Genomic DNA, 16,964 nt, shown 5'->3' on the forward strand with positions numbered 1-16,964 from the left:
AGTTTACTTAATGTTTTGGAAAGATTTCACGTGGTTGTTTATGATTTGAACATAGATAGGTTTAAAACAGATAAAAACTCGGGTAAATTTCACCAATGGTATACAACATTTGTCCTATTTCACACTTTGGTGTACAACCTTTAATTTGTCTCACTAATATGTACGACCTTATAGGTGACCTCCCACTATGGTGTATAGCCGGTTAAAATGACCGGTCAACGCCTGGTCAACGCGCCACATCATCATTTTTTTATCCTACTTATTTAAAAAGTGGGACCCACTCTTTCTACAATTACAAAAATATCCTTATTCCTAATAAAATTACTACAATACCCTTATACAACTCCTCTCTCCCTTTTTTCCCCCTCTCTCTCAATATACGAGATCTGGAGACATTTCTCCATAGAACTCATGTCCATTTTTGGTTACATACAGATTTTAGGCATTTTTTTTCTATTCATCTCTTAAGTTTTTATTTTTGTTTTTACATAAAACAAATAAAAAAACAATTTTTTTTATTTCTGTTAATTCCTGAATCGACATCGGCATCCCAAAACCGTATGATTCCGATGAATGTGGTTCGTTACTTTGAGTGAAATCGTCAGCTTGGGAAGCAACATTGGAGGAAGGATCAACGGCAAAATCATCAGACATCGGTGGTGGAGTATTGCCGGAGAAAACGTCATTCTGGGTGGTTGGGGGAGGGAATGATGGTCATAACCGGTGAAACTTTAGTAGTCGAAAGGGCCGGAATTAGGGGCATTTTGGTCGTTATTCACGGAATCTTCTCCGCCGGGGATGAAGGAGTCGAAGGCGGAATCCATTGTTGATGGTAATTGAAGCTTTTGCTATGAATTGAGAAGATAGTGGTGAGTTTTCTGTGGGTGACAATGGCGGGTGTTTGTTGAGGTGATTTACTATTTCCTGTTGAATATCGTTTTGTTAGGATCCTAAGTTGCTTTCTTTGAAAATTGAAATGAAAGAGCAGATGATGAAATTGGGTTGGATAGTTGTGGAATTTGATCACTAAATCCAGGGCAATACAAATCTGGGTTTGCATATGGAATATACTGTAGAGAGAGGAGAGAGAGTGGAAGAGTGAGAAGGTGTGGGATGGAAGAAAGATGGGTTTCAATTAGGGAAAAAAATAAAAGGGTGTAAAAGTAATTTTAAATGGTGGTCCTACAATTTAATTTTTTGGGAGTTAAAAATGATGATGTGGCGCGTTGACCAGGTGTTGACCGGTCATTTTAACCGGTTGTATACCATAGTGGGAGGTCACCTATAAGGTCGTACATATTAGTGAGACAAATTGAAGGTTGTACACCAAAGTGTGAAATAGGACAAAGGTTGTACACCATTGGTGAAATTTACCCATAAAAACTCAATATGAAGAAATATCAGCAATAAACGAACAGAATACGGGAAAAGAAGCCTGAATTAGGGTAAAAGTACATGTCACATTCGTGACCCACCTGTCACGATCGTGACATGTACAAAAAGCTACCCAAGGACGAAAAACATTTGTCAGGATCGTGACAGACAAATTCCATCACCTTTGCAAGGCAATCCTTGTCATGAACATGACACCCCTGTCTCTCGTTCATGACAGTCATTTTTACTGCAAAAAGACATGATTCCTCACTTCTAAGGCATCTTCTTTCATCTGAATCACCATTCTTCTTCACCATTGGATGTGACTTTTCATCATATCCACATGAAGAGTTATCACTTCAAAAGGACACAATCCTTCATCAACTATAAGAAGGATACTCCTCTCCATTCAATATACAGATTGATAATTATAGAAATTCACAAGAGACATTCAGAGATATATTGAAGTTATCAAGTTACAATTATTTCTAAGAATTTAATTCCAAGCACCTCAAGGAAGCAAGATCGAGAGATACACTTCCTCAAGATACAAAAGACAAGATACAATTGAAAAAGACGAACCAGAGGCTTGACATCCTTACAGATACAGTAAAAGGATTCACAACCCCTATACTTTCATTTGTTATAGTCTTTATTCTCCATATTCTTTACTTTTGACATATGATCAACACTGTCAATACTTGTTTATCAAGAACCAAATCAATCTAATGCAAATTGTTCTATGTTCATCATCTTATTTTATTACTGCTTTATGAATATTTTAGGGAAATCCATATAAGCAAGACGTAGGAATAGTTATCATTTTATGAAGTTAGAAGAGATTCAGTTCATAAAAGGATAATTGTATCACATCATTTACTTATTTCGTTTTTAATTCTTAATTCTAATTCACTACGATAGGTCGAGAAATTAGAATTATCTATCAAAAAACTGTTAAGTTATTTAATCTTGGATCGATAGATTAGATTAAATATTTTCTATCTGATACAACTGCAGAAAGATTGAGAAGTATTAACACGTTTATAATTAATAAAACATTCTATGTATCTCGAGCTATGCACATAATCAAACCATAGAAATACAATTTAGATATTATATTATTTAGGGTAATTAATTTATTAGTCCCTATATTTTGATAAAACACACTGTTTAGTCCCTGTATTTTCAAAAACACATGGTAAGATCCCTAACATTTTTCTCAGTGAACTGCTTAGTCCTTCTGTCTGTTTGTTAGAAATTTTTTACCATTTATGACTTCAGAAATGACTAAATTACCCTTTACTATTTACCTTCAAACTTTAGAAGAGAAAATCCAATTTAGAGGAAGAAGCTATTTGTATGGAGAACAAGAAAAAGAAAAGAGCCAATGCTTACGAATTTGAACGATTAAGAAGAAAATTAAGAAGAAGAACATTCAAAATTGATTTCAGATGCATTAGAGTTTAAAGGAAAGGAAAAGAAGAACGCAAATCCAAATTGACTAACAAAATCTTCATGAGAGTCTAATGTTAGGGACTAAACAGTTCACCGAGAAAAACGTTAGGGACTAAACAGTTCACTGAGAAAAAAGTTAGGGACCTTACCATGTGTTTTTAAAAATACAGGGACTAAACAGTGTGTTTTATCAAAATATAAGGACTAATAAATTAATTACCCTATTATTTACAACAAAACTATTTTTACAACTTATTCATTTTTATAATCAAAAGAAAACGAATTAATAATCTAATAATTGTTTAACGAGTTAATTGCGTTTTCTGAGGGAACGATATTTTTTTATTACTATAAGTGAAACCGTGTACTTGACTACATTGTTACTGTTTTATATTAGAGCTAGGTTTGAAACAGATAAAAGCTCAATATGAAAAAGTATCAGCAATAAACGAACAGAATACAAGAAAAGAAGCTTGAATTAGGGCAAAAGTACCTATCACGTACGTGACCCATCTGTCAAAAATAAACATATTAACTTATTTTAATATGAAAACCGGACAAAATAAAACCCAAATAAAAATGGAAAATACAAAATATTTGATAAAGCTTAAATATTCAACAATTCTTATCAGAAATGAATAATTAAATTTGATAGGCTTAAATTTTCTTTTAAAGAGAAAAAGAAAAATGTCTTGAACCTTCTCTTGTCACTTCACCAATCCACAGTACCCAACTTTTGCACTTAACTTTTGTTTTTTTTGTAGGGTCTTTCTGTTCATATTATTTGCTTTTTAAGAAGATTAAAATTTTGTCCATTTACCAAAAGAAATATAACCAGAAAAATTGGTCTTCAGAAAAGGAAAAATGTCTCTTTATTATTATTATTATTATTATAGTTACTCAAAACAAAATTTTAATCCAACAATAAAAATTAAAATAATCTGGGTGAGAGAGAGGAATCATACTTCCCCTCATTAAACTCTTTAATTTTTTTTTTTATCATTCTAAGTCCCTCATTAAAAAAATTGGTTTTTTTGAAGAGGAAAAGTCATATATTAAGTATTGATAGCACCATTACATAATAAAGGCCAGACTAAATTCTGACTATCCCCTTGTAAAATCAGAGGTGATTGCAAGTCCCGAACTCATTGAGCTAAATAATGTGTCACTTTGTTTCTATCTCTCCTAACAAAATGAAATGAACAAGTGAAAAATAAAAGAGATAATTGTTTGACATCTAAATATAAGAAGTTGAGTGAAGACAGTGGGATCGAGCCGCGATTTAACGTGTCCACAACTATCTGAATTCAAAATATCAGTTTTAAACATTGATTAATATAACGTTACCTATTTTATTTGAATTCAAAATTTACATTTTTCATAGAATAATATATATTTTTTAGCAATTTAAAAATAACTTTTTTATATGTGTGATATGGTGATAGAAAAATATAATTTTTTTATTTTTGAAATATAAAAAGTACGGTTTCAAAATTTATATAAAATAATTAACGTTTTTGAATTGAATCATATATTCACAACTAGGGGAGAAAATCTGATGTCCCTATTTCGGTGTCCCCTTTCATGTCTATCTCATAAAAAGTGGTCCATTTTAATCATGCGGGTCCCCTTAACTCATAAAATATATTATTCTAATTAAAAATGACCACTTTTTGGAAAATAGGGGACACCGAAATGGGGATAGCAAATTTTCTCCTCACAACTAGCTAATTTTCCAAAATGTAACAATAAATTAATGATGAAATGTAAATATGTTTAAAAAAAAAAAATTAGAAGTTCAATAACAAAATGATAAACTGTTTCAGATTTTTTTCCCTAATTATTTTTAATGTTTAAGTATATATCAAACACTGTTGATAAAATACAAAACTGAGTTTTTTTATGAAAGTCATATTGAATTATTACATTATTATCAACACATTAATTATTTTATCCTTAGGCTCTGGGTTGACACATAAATTCAGAATTAATAATTTCATATATTACAATAAAAAATGGTCTCAATTATATATATAAGTATATAATTTGCAAATGACACCTCATCAATTGATAATTTTTATTTTATTTAAAAAAAAAAGGAAAGACTGAAGTCCAAGTCAGCCTATGCCTATGGTATTGCTTAGCTTAACTAACCAAACACGTTAATTAAACTTTTTGACTTAAGTAAACAGTTGTACTGATCTCTTTTTTATTTTATTTTTGGCAAAAAGCATTCTGAGCCCCCTGATCTTTCATTGTTTGATGCATTAAGCCCTCGATCTTTTATTTATATACATTGAACCCCTGATCTTTCATTGTTTGGTGCATTAAGCTCTTGATCTTTCATTTAGACACATTGAGCCCTTGATCTTTCATATATGGGTGTATTAGGTCCTTTTGTAAATCAATTCATATATGGGTGTATTAATGGCATGTTTGGTTCAACTTTTAGCTAATGGACATGTTTTAAATTAATCTACAAATAAATTATAAAATAAAATATATATTATACAAATTAATAAAAATAAATTATATAAAAAATAAAAAATAAAAAATTTTATAGAACGCAACAAAACTTTGTTTTTCGATAATTTTGTTCTAGAAATAAAAATAATGTCATTTTGTGAAAATAAGAAGGATAATTTTATCAATAACAAGTAACTACAAACAACTGTCCATGAAAAGCTCTAAAAAGAGATTTTCATGAAAAGCTCCAAAATACTGCAGTGTCCAGAGAAAATACTAAACGCTGCGATTATATAAACCTAACCAAACGCTATGTTTCTGCAGTTTGGAGTAAAACGCTAATAATTGAACAACTAATAACAAACATCTTACTACAACCGCAAACAGCTAACAGTAACAGCAACATCTATTAGCTAATAGTTGAACCAAACATGTCCTTAATACACCCATGTATGAATTGATTTACAAAAGGACCTAAAACACCCATATATAAAAGATCAATGGCTCAATGTGTCTAAATAAAAGATCGAGGGCTTAATGCACCAAACAATGAAAGATCAGGGGCTCAATGTATCTAAATAAAAGATCGAGGGCTTAATGCACCAAACAATGAAAGATCAGGGGCCTCAGGATGCTTTTTGCCTTTATTTTTTTATTTAATCTAATCAGGCCTACGTATTTCATGACATCATCAATAATATTATTATTTTAATTTCCTTTCTAGACTATTTAACATTTTTCACACACATTAATTAATATATAATTTATAAATATAAAATCCATTTTATTTTTACAATAATAAGTAATATTACCTTTTTTTTGGTAGGGATAAGTAATATTACTTTAATTATTGGAAATATTTACCTTTGCTGCTTGAGTTGTTTAAAAAAAAATATCTTTAATATATAATTGGCAAAAAGCATCATTAAGACTCTGATCTTTCATTTTTTTAGTTTATTAAGCTCTTGATCTTTTATTTATATACATTAAGCCTCTCATCTTTTATTTTTGGTCCCATTAAGCTTTTCATGATCAAATTAGTAAGTTATGAATATATAATTCTGTTTTTAACTACATATATATTTGAAATTATTAAAAAATATATTTTTTACAATTTGAATCAAGGTTTTTACAAATTTCTTATAGTCATATCACATATCCAAAACTACTTTTAAACAGTGAAAAATTACAAATTTCGAATGCAAATGCAATTAATAATAACATATTAACCGAATTTTATGTTCATTTTTTTTTTGCCATTTAAGATTTAATAAGACCAAAAATAAATGATCAAGAGTCTAATATATTCAAATAAAAGATCAAGTGTTTAATGAACTAAAAAAATAAAAGATCAGTACTGATGCTTTTTACTATATAATTCAAAATAGTAAACAAGAAGCAGACTTTTATAAATAAATTATTTCTGCTGGAATATAAATTATTTTTATTAATTTCAAGAGAGATCGATTCAAACTTAAAACGAAAATTTGAATTATATATATACGAGTTGTCCTTGGCAGACATATATTAGTACTTTTAACACATGAAATAGTTTTACCATATTATTATTAAAAAACCAAAAGAAGAAGTCAACAACTAATGTCAAAATTTTATGCTATGAGCCAAATTCAATTTCAAAATTATCTTAATTTTTGTGCAATTTGACTGAAATTTCACTAGGCCGTAATGTTAGGATAATCATTTAATACTAATACTTGAATTAATAAATGTTTTTATTAAACTATAATTTTTTTTTGGTAAAGTTCAAATAAAACCCATGTGGTTTCATTAATTTTCAGATAAATAACTGTGGTTTACTTTTTGTCAAAAAGATGAATGAGGTTTTCAACTTTAGCAAAATAAGAATTTTTTCGATTGATATTATTAAAATCACCCTTAACAACTTCAAAAATGACATATTTTAAGAACTACTAATATTCTAAGCAACTTTAATTCTTCAACTTTTTTATTTCGAGATTATTTAGATGATGTTTTGGTAAAGAGAGAGAAAGTTCCAAAAAAAATGGTTTTCTAAAATCGAAAATGTAGTTCCATAGAAAATATGATATTGAACAACTTTAATTCTTGAAAATTTTCATTTTCAGATCGTTAAAGATGGTTTTAATAGCATTATTAAAAGTGTGAAATCTCAGTCATCGTTTTAACAAAAAGTAAACCACAGTCATTTATCTGAAAATTAGTGAAACCACATGGGTTTTATTTGAACTTTCCCCCCTTTTTTTAAGGTTGGGAATGGGGGAGAATTGTCAGACATCCCAGCAATGCTGGCACCCCTGAAAACCACCCCGAACCCTAGTATTATTAAAAAAGAATAAAAAAGAGTACATCATAGACCAAAGAATTAAGCAAATCTATACAAATCACGTCCAATAGCATTATCTCTAATAAGCAAAGCGCAAAAATCGGGTGACCCATATCCCTACTTTTAATTTATCAAACTATAAATTAAAAGTAGGGATATGGTACAAATTTACCTCTAATGTTTTTGGGAGGATCACATTTACCCTTAAGTATGATATAGTAAAATTTTAGGTCTATGGTTTTACTATTGGTGTAATGTTGGGTTTCTTGAATGGAAAAGTTAAACACCGTTAAACTCTATCATTCTTTTTTACCGTCAACTCGTGTTTTCTGCTCTCTCGTCTTCTCATTCCTCTCATTCGACCTTATTTTCTGCTATTCCTTCGTCCTTTAATTTCTGAACATAAGATGTTTAATTTGCAAGGCTCTTTGTCTCCCTTCTTCCACCTAAATTCGAAATCGATTACAGAAAACCAGTAAGGAAAGAGAATCAAAATCCATTGTTGGTTTCAACGTATTCTTCCCTAAAATCCATATTTTTTTTATTTTGGACAATATTTATATTATTATTATTTTTTTATTAAATTCAGAATTAATTTTTTAATTAATTAAATATTTTTTCTTAACGCCTCTTTTGATCGAGTCTTTACTGAACTAGTCTTTCTGCACCTTACACACTTCCTTGATTTTTCTTTGATTTCTCTCCTTTTATCTTCTCCACGAAATCAGAGCTCAAGAGCTCTTTTTTCCTTGTATAAATACCTGTTGAGGCTGCCATTCCAAAACATAGTTTTACAATCACATTTTCCTCTTAGCAAATTTTCAAAACTGAGCATTTAAAGAGTATAGACAGAAACGAGTTCGTACAATGCAATATGAACTCGTATACGATTGAGCTATTTTAACCTGGAGGCAATCAGAAAATTACACTCCTTGCACTTCCTAGCAATTCCGCGAACGTCTTAAAAAAAGCGACTTAATCTGCGACTATGCCCATTATTTTGTTCGGTCAATTTCTGTGTTTCTCTGTTCCGGTTCCAACATCCCAAGCCCAAACCATTTGATGTGCGGCTTTGAACGAGCATGGACCAGACCAGACCGGGCCAAATATAAAATATACATGTCCAAGCCCAACCCATAAAGGGTGTGCTAGGACGGGCTCTTAAACATGTCTAATAAAAACCACTGAACTTTACACTTTGTAACATTATAACCATTAAACTTTAACTAATGTCTCAAAATGATCATTGACGACCTCAAAATGTAAATATTGAAAAATTAAAGTTGTTTAAAACAACATTTACCATGAAACCATGTTTTTTATTTTTCAAAATTGCAATTTCTGAAGATTTTTCTCTCTAAAAATTAATTTTCTCTCTCATAATCAAACAACACTTAAATAACCTCAAATAAAAATTGATTAGAATATCACGAGTTCTTGAAATTTTATTTGAACTCATGAATAGTCATTTTGAGGTGCTAATTAGGCATAATATTAGGAACCGTAAAATTGAATGATTTTTATACTATATTTTAAAGTTCAATGGTCATATCATGAAAACGAGTAACGTTCAGTGGTCGTAGGTGTAATTTACCAAAAGATCCGATTATAAGTTAGAAGTTTGAAAAATGGGAACAGAATGGGACCAAAAAGAAAGAAAGTATGACAAGTGGGTATAAAAGAGAAAACTTATTTAGTAATGTGGAGATAATGAAAGTGACATGTAAAAAGGCAAATCAACCAACCCCCACAACAACACATCACCATATTTTATTTTGAATTATAATAGTCAAAATTGCAACATCTGTACCCTATCTATCTATCTAATTCCAAATTTCTACCTTTCTATAAAATAATTGATGCATACATTAATGAATATTGTCTCATATACTTACTCAAAATGTGTTAACATACCTATATGACAAACCAATTTCACATTCAACTTTCTTGGTGTATAAAAAGTTTCAGGGGTATCAGAGATATTTTCAGTAAAAAAAACATTTTTCAAAAAAAAAAAAAAAACTTCATCCCTTTCATAATGTTTATTGTTTTAAAAAAATACACACAAATTAAGGATTGTAATTAACGTTGATATTTTATAGAGAAAATGACAGTTTTATCCTTGCTAAAAAAAAAAAAGGGCGGTCCGGTCGCATTACGCGTCCCCGCTGAGCGAGGGTCCAGGGAGGGGTCCCGCCACAAGGGTGTATTGAGGGTAAGCCTTCCCTTGCCAATTTAATTGGCAAGAGACCGCTCCTAAGACTCGAATCCGTGACCTCAGGTCACACGGCAACAACGTTTTACCGTTGCGCCAAGGCTCGCCCTCTAGTTTTATCCTTGCTAATTAACAAAAATTGTGGCGTTGAAGTACTCCATAAAATGTGGCGGTAGTGCATTTAGGAGTAGCAATTAAGGCTATATATACATAAAATAATAATGGGTAATTCACATATTTAAATCAATTAATTACTCTTGATATATGCAAAACTTTTTGATATATGAAGTTTAAATTTTAAACTAATGTTTTATAGAAAGTGAAAATATATCTATAACGCAAAAATGATAAAATGTTATACTTGGAACGATTTCAAATTCACATCATAGAATTCATAGAATATAATTCTATCTAAGTCTATAAATAGTAGCAGCCATTGAAGTATATGCACACATCCGGTTGTCAGAAACTACCCTTTATAAGAGTGATTCCAACTCTATCTACCTCTCTATTTTCATTTTTTTTAGGTGTTGATTACACCCCGAGCAAATGAAGTGTTGTTCATCTTTTTTTCGGGTCGTTTTCGTTTCGATAGGAAAAAAACATAATTCCATATTAGATTGGATTTGTTCTTTTACACTTTAAATACGTTGATTTCACCATTTTTTATTTCGAAATTCCTCAAAATTGAAAACCTAAAGAATTAAATTTTATACTCCTATAAGTCATTCTAGAGTATTTCACGCAAATTAAAAAAATATATTGGTTAAGTAAAAAAAATTCTGTCTCATGCCACTATTGGGAAATAAGCATTGGAATATTAAAAAACAAATGTACCAATACAAAAAATTTAATATTTGGACCACAAAAACTAAACTAAAAGTTATTGGAATTATAAAATAACTTATATTTAGAGAAAAAACTAATTTAATAGAATGACCTATATAAGGAAGTGGAAGGAATAAAAAATTCCGTACTTATCAAGTTCATGTGGGGTGACAGAATTGAAACCCTAAACCAGTTTCAATCCATTTTTTCATTTTTGTTACCTCAACAGTAATTTTCTTATTTTCTCTCTCTTTTAAATTTGTTACAATTAATTTTCTTATTCTCGCTCCAAATCAAAAAATCACTTTAAATAATAATATTTCATTAGCAAAAAAACAACTATATATATATATATATAGGGGGTTCAAACCTAGGACCTATTCATCTATACTTCATGTTGTTTACCACTGAGCCAATTGCTCTTTTTGTATATCATTTCGCGCGCTGATTAATATACCATCTCCCTTTTAGCTTCTATTGTTTTTTTTTGTTTAATATTTGACGCATGCACTTATTAATATCGATTAAATATGCATAATAATGAATTATTAATAGAAAAAAGGAAATGTGCATAATAATGAATTATTAATAGAAACAAAGAGAAATGTGCATAATAATGAATTATTAATAAAAAAATCCAAGAACATGCTCTAATTTCTTATTTATTTAATTCCTTTATATTTTTGTAATTTATGTTACATAGGAAAATATATTTTTTAAAACATACGCTAGGACATATATTTTAACTTTTAAAACACGAACTATGAAGTTTAAAACGTACGACATATTTTTTAGAACATACGTTATGTTTTTTAAAACATGTGTTATGTTTTTTCGAACATGAGTTATAAATTATATTATAGAACAAATGAAAAAACGATCCAGTTATCTACTGATTTTTTAGAACATTATACTTAATTTTTAGAACACAAACTATATATTTTTTAAAACATACGTTATAACATATATTTTAACTTTTAAAACACGAACTATGAAGTTAGAACGTACGACATATTTTTTAGAACATATGTTATGTTTTTTAGAACACGTGTTATGTTTTTTTGAACATGAGTTATAAATTATATTATAAAACAAGTGAAAAAACGATCGAAATATCTACTGATTTTTTTAAAATATTATACTTAATTTTTGGAACACAAACTATATATTTTTTAAAACAAACGTTATAACATATATTTTAACTTTTAAAACACGAACTATGAAGTTTAGAACGTACGACATATTTTTTAGAACATACGTTATGTTTTTTAGAACACGTGTTATGTTTTTTCGAACATGGTTATAAATTATATTATAGAACAAATGAAAAACCGATCGAGATATCTACTGATTTTTTTAGAACATTATACTTAATTTTTGGAACACAAAATATAAACTTTAGAACATGCGTTATGTTTTTTAGAACATACATTATGTTATTTAGAATATGAGTATTATAAATTATATTATAGAACAAATGTAAAAATGGTCCATATATTTACTATTTTTTTAAACATTATACTTAATATTTAGAACACAAATTATAAAGTTTAGAATATATGTAACAATATTTAGAACATCGTCCTTAACATTTTAAAATATAAATTACAAAAATATAGAAAAATTAAATAAATAAAAAATTAGAGCATGTTTTTGCATTTTTTTTCTATTAATAATTCATTATTATGCATATTTCTTTTTTTATTAATAATTTATTATTATGCACATTTAATTGATATTAATAAGTGCATACATTAAATATTAAACAATGGAAACTAAAAGGGTCGTAATATATTAAGCAGCGCGACACATAATACATAAGAAAGACAATTGGCTCAGTGGTAAGTAGTGTGGAGTATTGATGCAGGGCCCTAGGTTCGATCCCCCTAGACAGCAGCATTTTTTTAAAATTTCCTTACCCAAAACTACGTAGTTTTGGGTGGTTCTCACCTAGGAAAGAGTTCTCACAAGAGCCATCTCCTATATATATATATAATACAATAAAAAAATATATTTAATAACACATCATCAATTTTGAAAGCAAAAAACTATACGCATCAAATTGATGCATCCAACCAGCATCAAATTACCTTAGTATCAATTTAATGATGAATTAGAGATCTCCAACGTCTATTTGGTACCAAATTAGACATCTTCAATCTCTATTTGGTACCAAATTGGAGATGTCGATAGAGTTCAAAATGCACAATCAACTGTAAAGCTTTTCCAATAGAAGAGAAATGAGATAGGATCTCACATTGAGCGTCATCAGTGTATTTAGAAAAAAATTTAAATGATTTCCCTCAAACGTATCATTAAAAATTACAACACATTTTGCCACATCAAATTTGACCATACGTGTCGCATCAAATTTTACTGTACATATCGATATCCAACATTTTTTTATTGTATGTGCACGTGTTTTTACATATCACCACATCAAATTTTACCATACTCAATCCTAATCATGTTTTTACCATACATGCACGTGTCGTAACATGTTTTTATCATACATACACGTGTCGTAACATGTTTCTATCATGTGTGCACGTGTTTTTATCATACATGCACGTGTTTTTATCATGTTTCTACCATGCGTGCACGTGTCGCAATCCAACGTGTAAACACCACATCAAATTTTACCATACGTGCACACATCACAACATGTTTTTACCATACGTGCATGTGTCGCAATCAATGTAAACACCACATCATAGGCAACATGTTTTTAGCACAAGTGCATGTGTCGTTCTTGCAAATCCAATGTGTTCTTACCACACGTGCATGTGTCGCAATTCAACGTGTTCATGCAAATCCAACGTGTTCTTGCAAGCACCCTATCCTTAAAAAAACCCATCTTTCTCTATTTAGAATATGAAATATGAACAATCTTAATTATGAGAAATTTCAGTATAGAGCATAACCAATACTTAATTTAAAAAGAGATATACCGATTCGATCAAGATCTTGGAATTGGAATAAGTTCGGCAGCGGATCACGAAATCTTTGTGATTTTCTCTATCTAATGAATGAGGAGTTCGCTTTGAAAGCGTCCACCCTGCAACCACCCCCGAGTACTGACTCCTGAGAGGATGACTCATCACTCTTGCCTTTGGTCAAAACCTGTTAGTTGGATTGCTCGTTTGAAGGAAGGGATAAGTTCGAAGAGATTCACCCTATGTAGAGTAAAGAAGAAAGCGATTACAAGTTATATCTAGACTTGAGGGGTAAGGAGTGGGAATGGGACAAGCCTTACACTGAGAAGGATATGAATGATAATTCCAAACAACAATTTCATTCTAGACCTAATAGAATAACTTATCTTAGCGAGGTTTTCGAATGAAAGGGACAAATATGCTTCTGATCTCCTATCTCGAACTGGATTTACTGAGAGCAAGACTAGATCTACTCCTCTTGATATTCTTCGTTATATCAAGGGCGCCTTCTTTCATGGCCTTTACTCCTCGGCACACTTTCTTTTCTCTTAGCTAATTCCTTTTTATTTTATTGTAACCTCGTAATATGCCTTTTAGCTCACTTGTACCCCTAGACTCTGATCAGTATTAAGATTATCTGCAAATTTCAGAACTGAAACCAATATTTATCTCATATGCAGATCAACTCAGTTAATACTTACATAATACCACATATGCGGTTATCAGCAATTAGATTGACATATACGGCAATTAGATTGATGTCAATAATACTACATTTTCGATTATCAACAATTAGATTGATGTATGCAACATTTGCAATTATGAACAATTAGATTAATGTATGCGGTTATCAGCAATTAGATTGACGTAATGTCAATAATACTACATTGATGTTTGCAACAATTAGATTTGCAATTACGAGTAATTAGATTAATGTATGATTGATGTATGCAACAATTAGATTAATTAGATTAATGTATGCAACAATTAGATTTGCAATTACGAGTAATTAGATTAATATATGATTGATGTATGCAACAATTAGATTGCGATTATGAGCAATTAGATTAATGTATGCAACAAAACCGATCAATTTTCAATCATGAAACTTCCGTAGAAACTTCCCTTAATTATAGCTATCAAACCAATTTGAGGTAATCTATACATGTAACATGATTAGAAAATCTCATTAAATTGATATAAATCAATACTACAAAAAATTATTACCTTTATAGATCATATTTCATAATCTTATTATTGGTTGGTTAGTATATTTACCAAAACTAATTAATAATATAAATGAAAATGCACATAAAATAGTAATTTATATTATGTAATTCTTACCAGACAAGAAATGGAAAAGAAACAAAGAAACCCCTCCCCACTAAAATATTAACAGATCCAACCTCCCCTACCTCTTTTTTTATAAAAAAAACCTCCCCTACTAAATAACTACATACACCTCTATCTTTTCTAATATAACCTTTTCCCCCCCAAAAAAATCCACAGGATTAAAAAAGAAAAAAACATTAAAATTTAAATATCACATAACTTTCCATGGAACGACTCTAAAGTAGGAAAACTAGAAATACAATCCAAATCTAGCCCGACACCCGCCCCGCCATCTCCTAACCCGGGTTGAGCAAAAGAAACAGAACCCGACCCGGATACCGAGCCCATAACCATCTGTTGCTGCTGCTGCTGCTGCTGCTGCTGGTGATGATGATCTAGCAAAAACGCCGACGTATCAAGAGTCGGCAAACAACCCCCAGCTCCATGTAACCGGTTACTTATTAATCTATGTGGTTCCGGCTTCAGAACCGGCACCACCGGTAACTGCGCGTTACTAAATCGAACACCGGTAACCTGTTGCACCATCTGCCGGAAGTTCGCCGGATCCGCGGTTATAAAAGTAGTCTGAGACCTTTTCGAAGCGCGAGATTTCCGCTTGGAGACTTTACCAGTAGCGCCACCAGGATTCATCGGAGCAGTACGGCGCTTATTAGAAAGCGAAAGCGGAAGAGGAGCAGTTTCGTGGTCGGAACCGGAAACGTTAGAGGCGGTGGGAGTAGGAGGAGCAGTGGTGGTGGTGGAATCGGAGGAGATGAGATTAATAAGAGGATTAGTGAAGGAATCGGAGTTAGTGAAAGAATCAGAGAGAGAGAGAGGAGAAGGAGAATCGAAGTTAGTGAAAGTAGATTGAAGAGCTCTGGTTAGGGTTTCGGTGTCGCGAGCATAAGCTTCGGAAATCCAGGAGTCGGGAAAGGCGTGGCGGAAGAGAAACGGTTCGAAGGCGGTGAGATTATCGGAAGAAGCCATTGATGACGTGAAGAAGATAATTGGAAATGGGAAATGGGGGAAAAGAGACGATATAGCAGGAGAATAAATAGGGCGGTGGATGGAGAAGAAAGCGCGTTGTTAGGGGGAAGAAGAGGACACGCGTCAGCTTAATCGTACGGAATGATAAGAGAAAGGATTAAGAAAGGAGGTAAGGATTAATTTAACTAAACCATGGTCTGATTTAGTTACTGTTAGTGCTACTATTAGTTAACTAAACTAAGTGAAGTAAAGCTTCCTTTCTGCTTAACTCAGCTTTGACGGTCAAGCCGCGTCGCTCGGCTTTCAACTATTTCACGCGTCTTTTATATTTTTTATTATTTAATTATTTTTTAAAATATCTTTTTTTTTTATAAATATCTGATCTATAATAAATAAGCATAGAAATTTTTTTTTTTTTTGAAAGAAAGCATAGAATTATTGTTTATCTTTAATATAAATATTCTTTAAAAAAAGCTTAATATAAATATAATTGCATGTCTTAATTAAATTAATAATATATTAACAATGTTTTTTTTTGATAAATTTTTGGATTACTCTTTATGCATAATCTAGGTGATCTGTAAATTCCACTGTAAACCTTTATCGAGGTTTGTGGTTTACCCTTACCTAAACTTTTTTCCTATAAAAAAATAGATAATCTCTTAATTAAAATTCAAATATATTAAAATTCGAATATGAATCATTAGCTTAAACGACTAGTCAAGAAAACTATAATTAGATGCTCCGTAAATTATTATTATTAATGTATTTAAAATAAAAATAATAAAAATAATGAAATACATTAAACTTTGATAAATATTATATATTAAAAATATAACTGATAGATAAAAAAAATTGCAAAATAATTAGAATGATGAAATGTATTTGAATTGATATTCAAATTTTGATGTGTTTACTATGCCAATTATAAAATACTTAGAATGATTAAATAGTGTTGAGCATATTAGATATAGTCTTATATTTTAAAGAATTGTAAATTTTAACTTTCTTCTTTAATAACATTTGTATCAAGTTTATTAATTGTTTC

At 30.4% G+C, this 16,964-nt stretch overlaps 1 protein-coding gene across 1 annotated transcript; it reads right to left on the bottom strand.

Moving 5' to 3' along the window:
• Positions 1 to 14,903: 14,903 nt before the first annotated feature.
• On the bottom strand, positions 14,904 to 15,966 carry LOC136206086 (calmodulin-binding protein 25-like). The gene has a single exon (XM_065997010.1). The coding sequence runs from the start codon at positions 15,914 to 15,916 to the stop codon at positions 15,134 to 15,136; it is 783 nt and encodes a 260-aa protein (XP_065853082.1). The 5' UTR covers positions 15,917 to 15,966; the 3' UTR covers positions 14,904 to 15,133.
• Between the last annotated feature and the right edge of the window lie 998 nt (positions 15,967 to 16,964).

Source organism: Euphorbia lathyris, chromosome 9, assembly GCF_963576675.1.
Source record: "Euphorbia lathyris chromosome 9, ddEupLath1.1, whole genome shotgun sequence".
Taxonomy (NCBI): domain Eukaryota; kingdom Viridiplantae; phylum Streptophyta; class Magnoliopsida; order Malpighiales; family Euphorbiaceae; genus Euphorbia; species Euphorbia lathyris.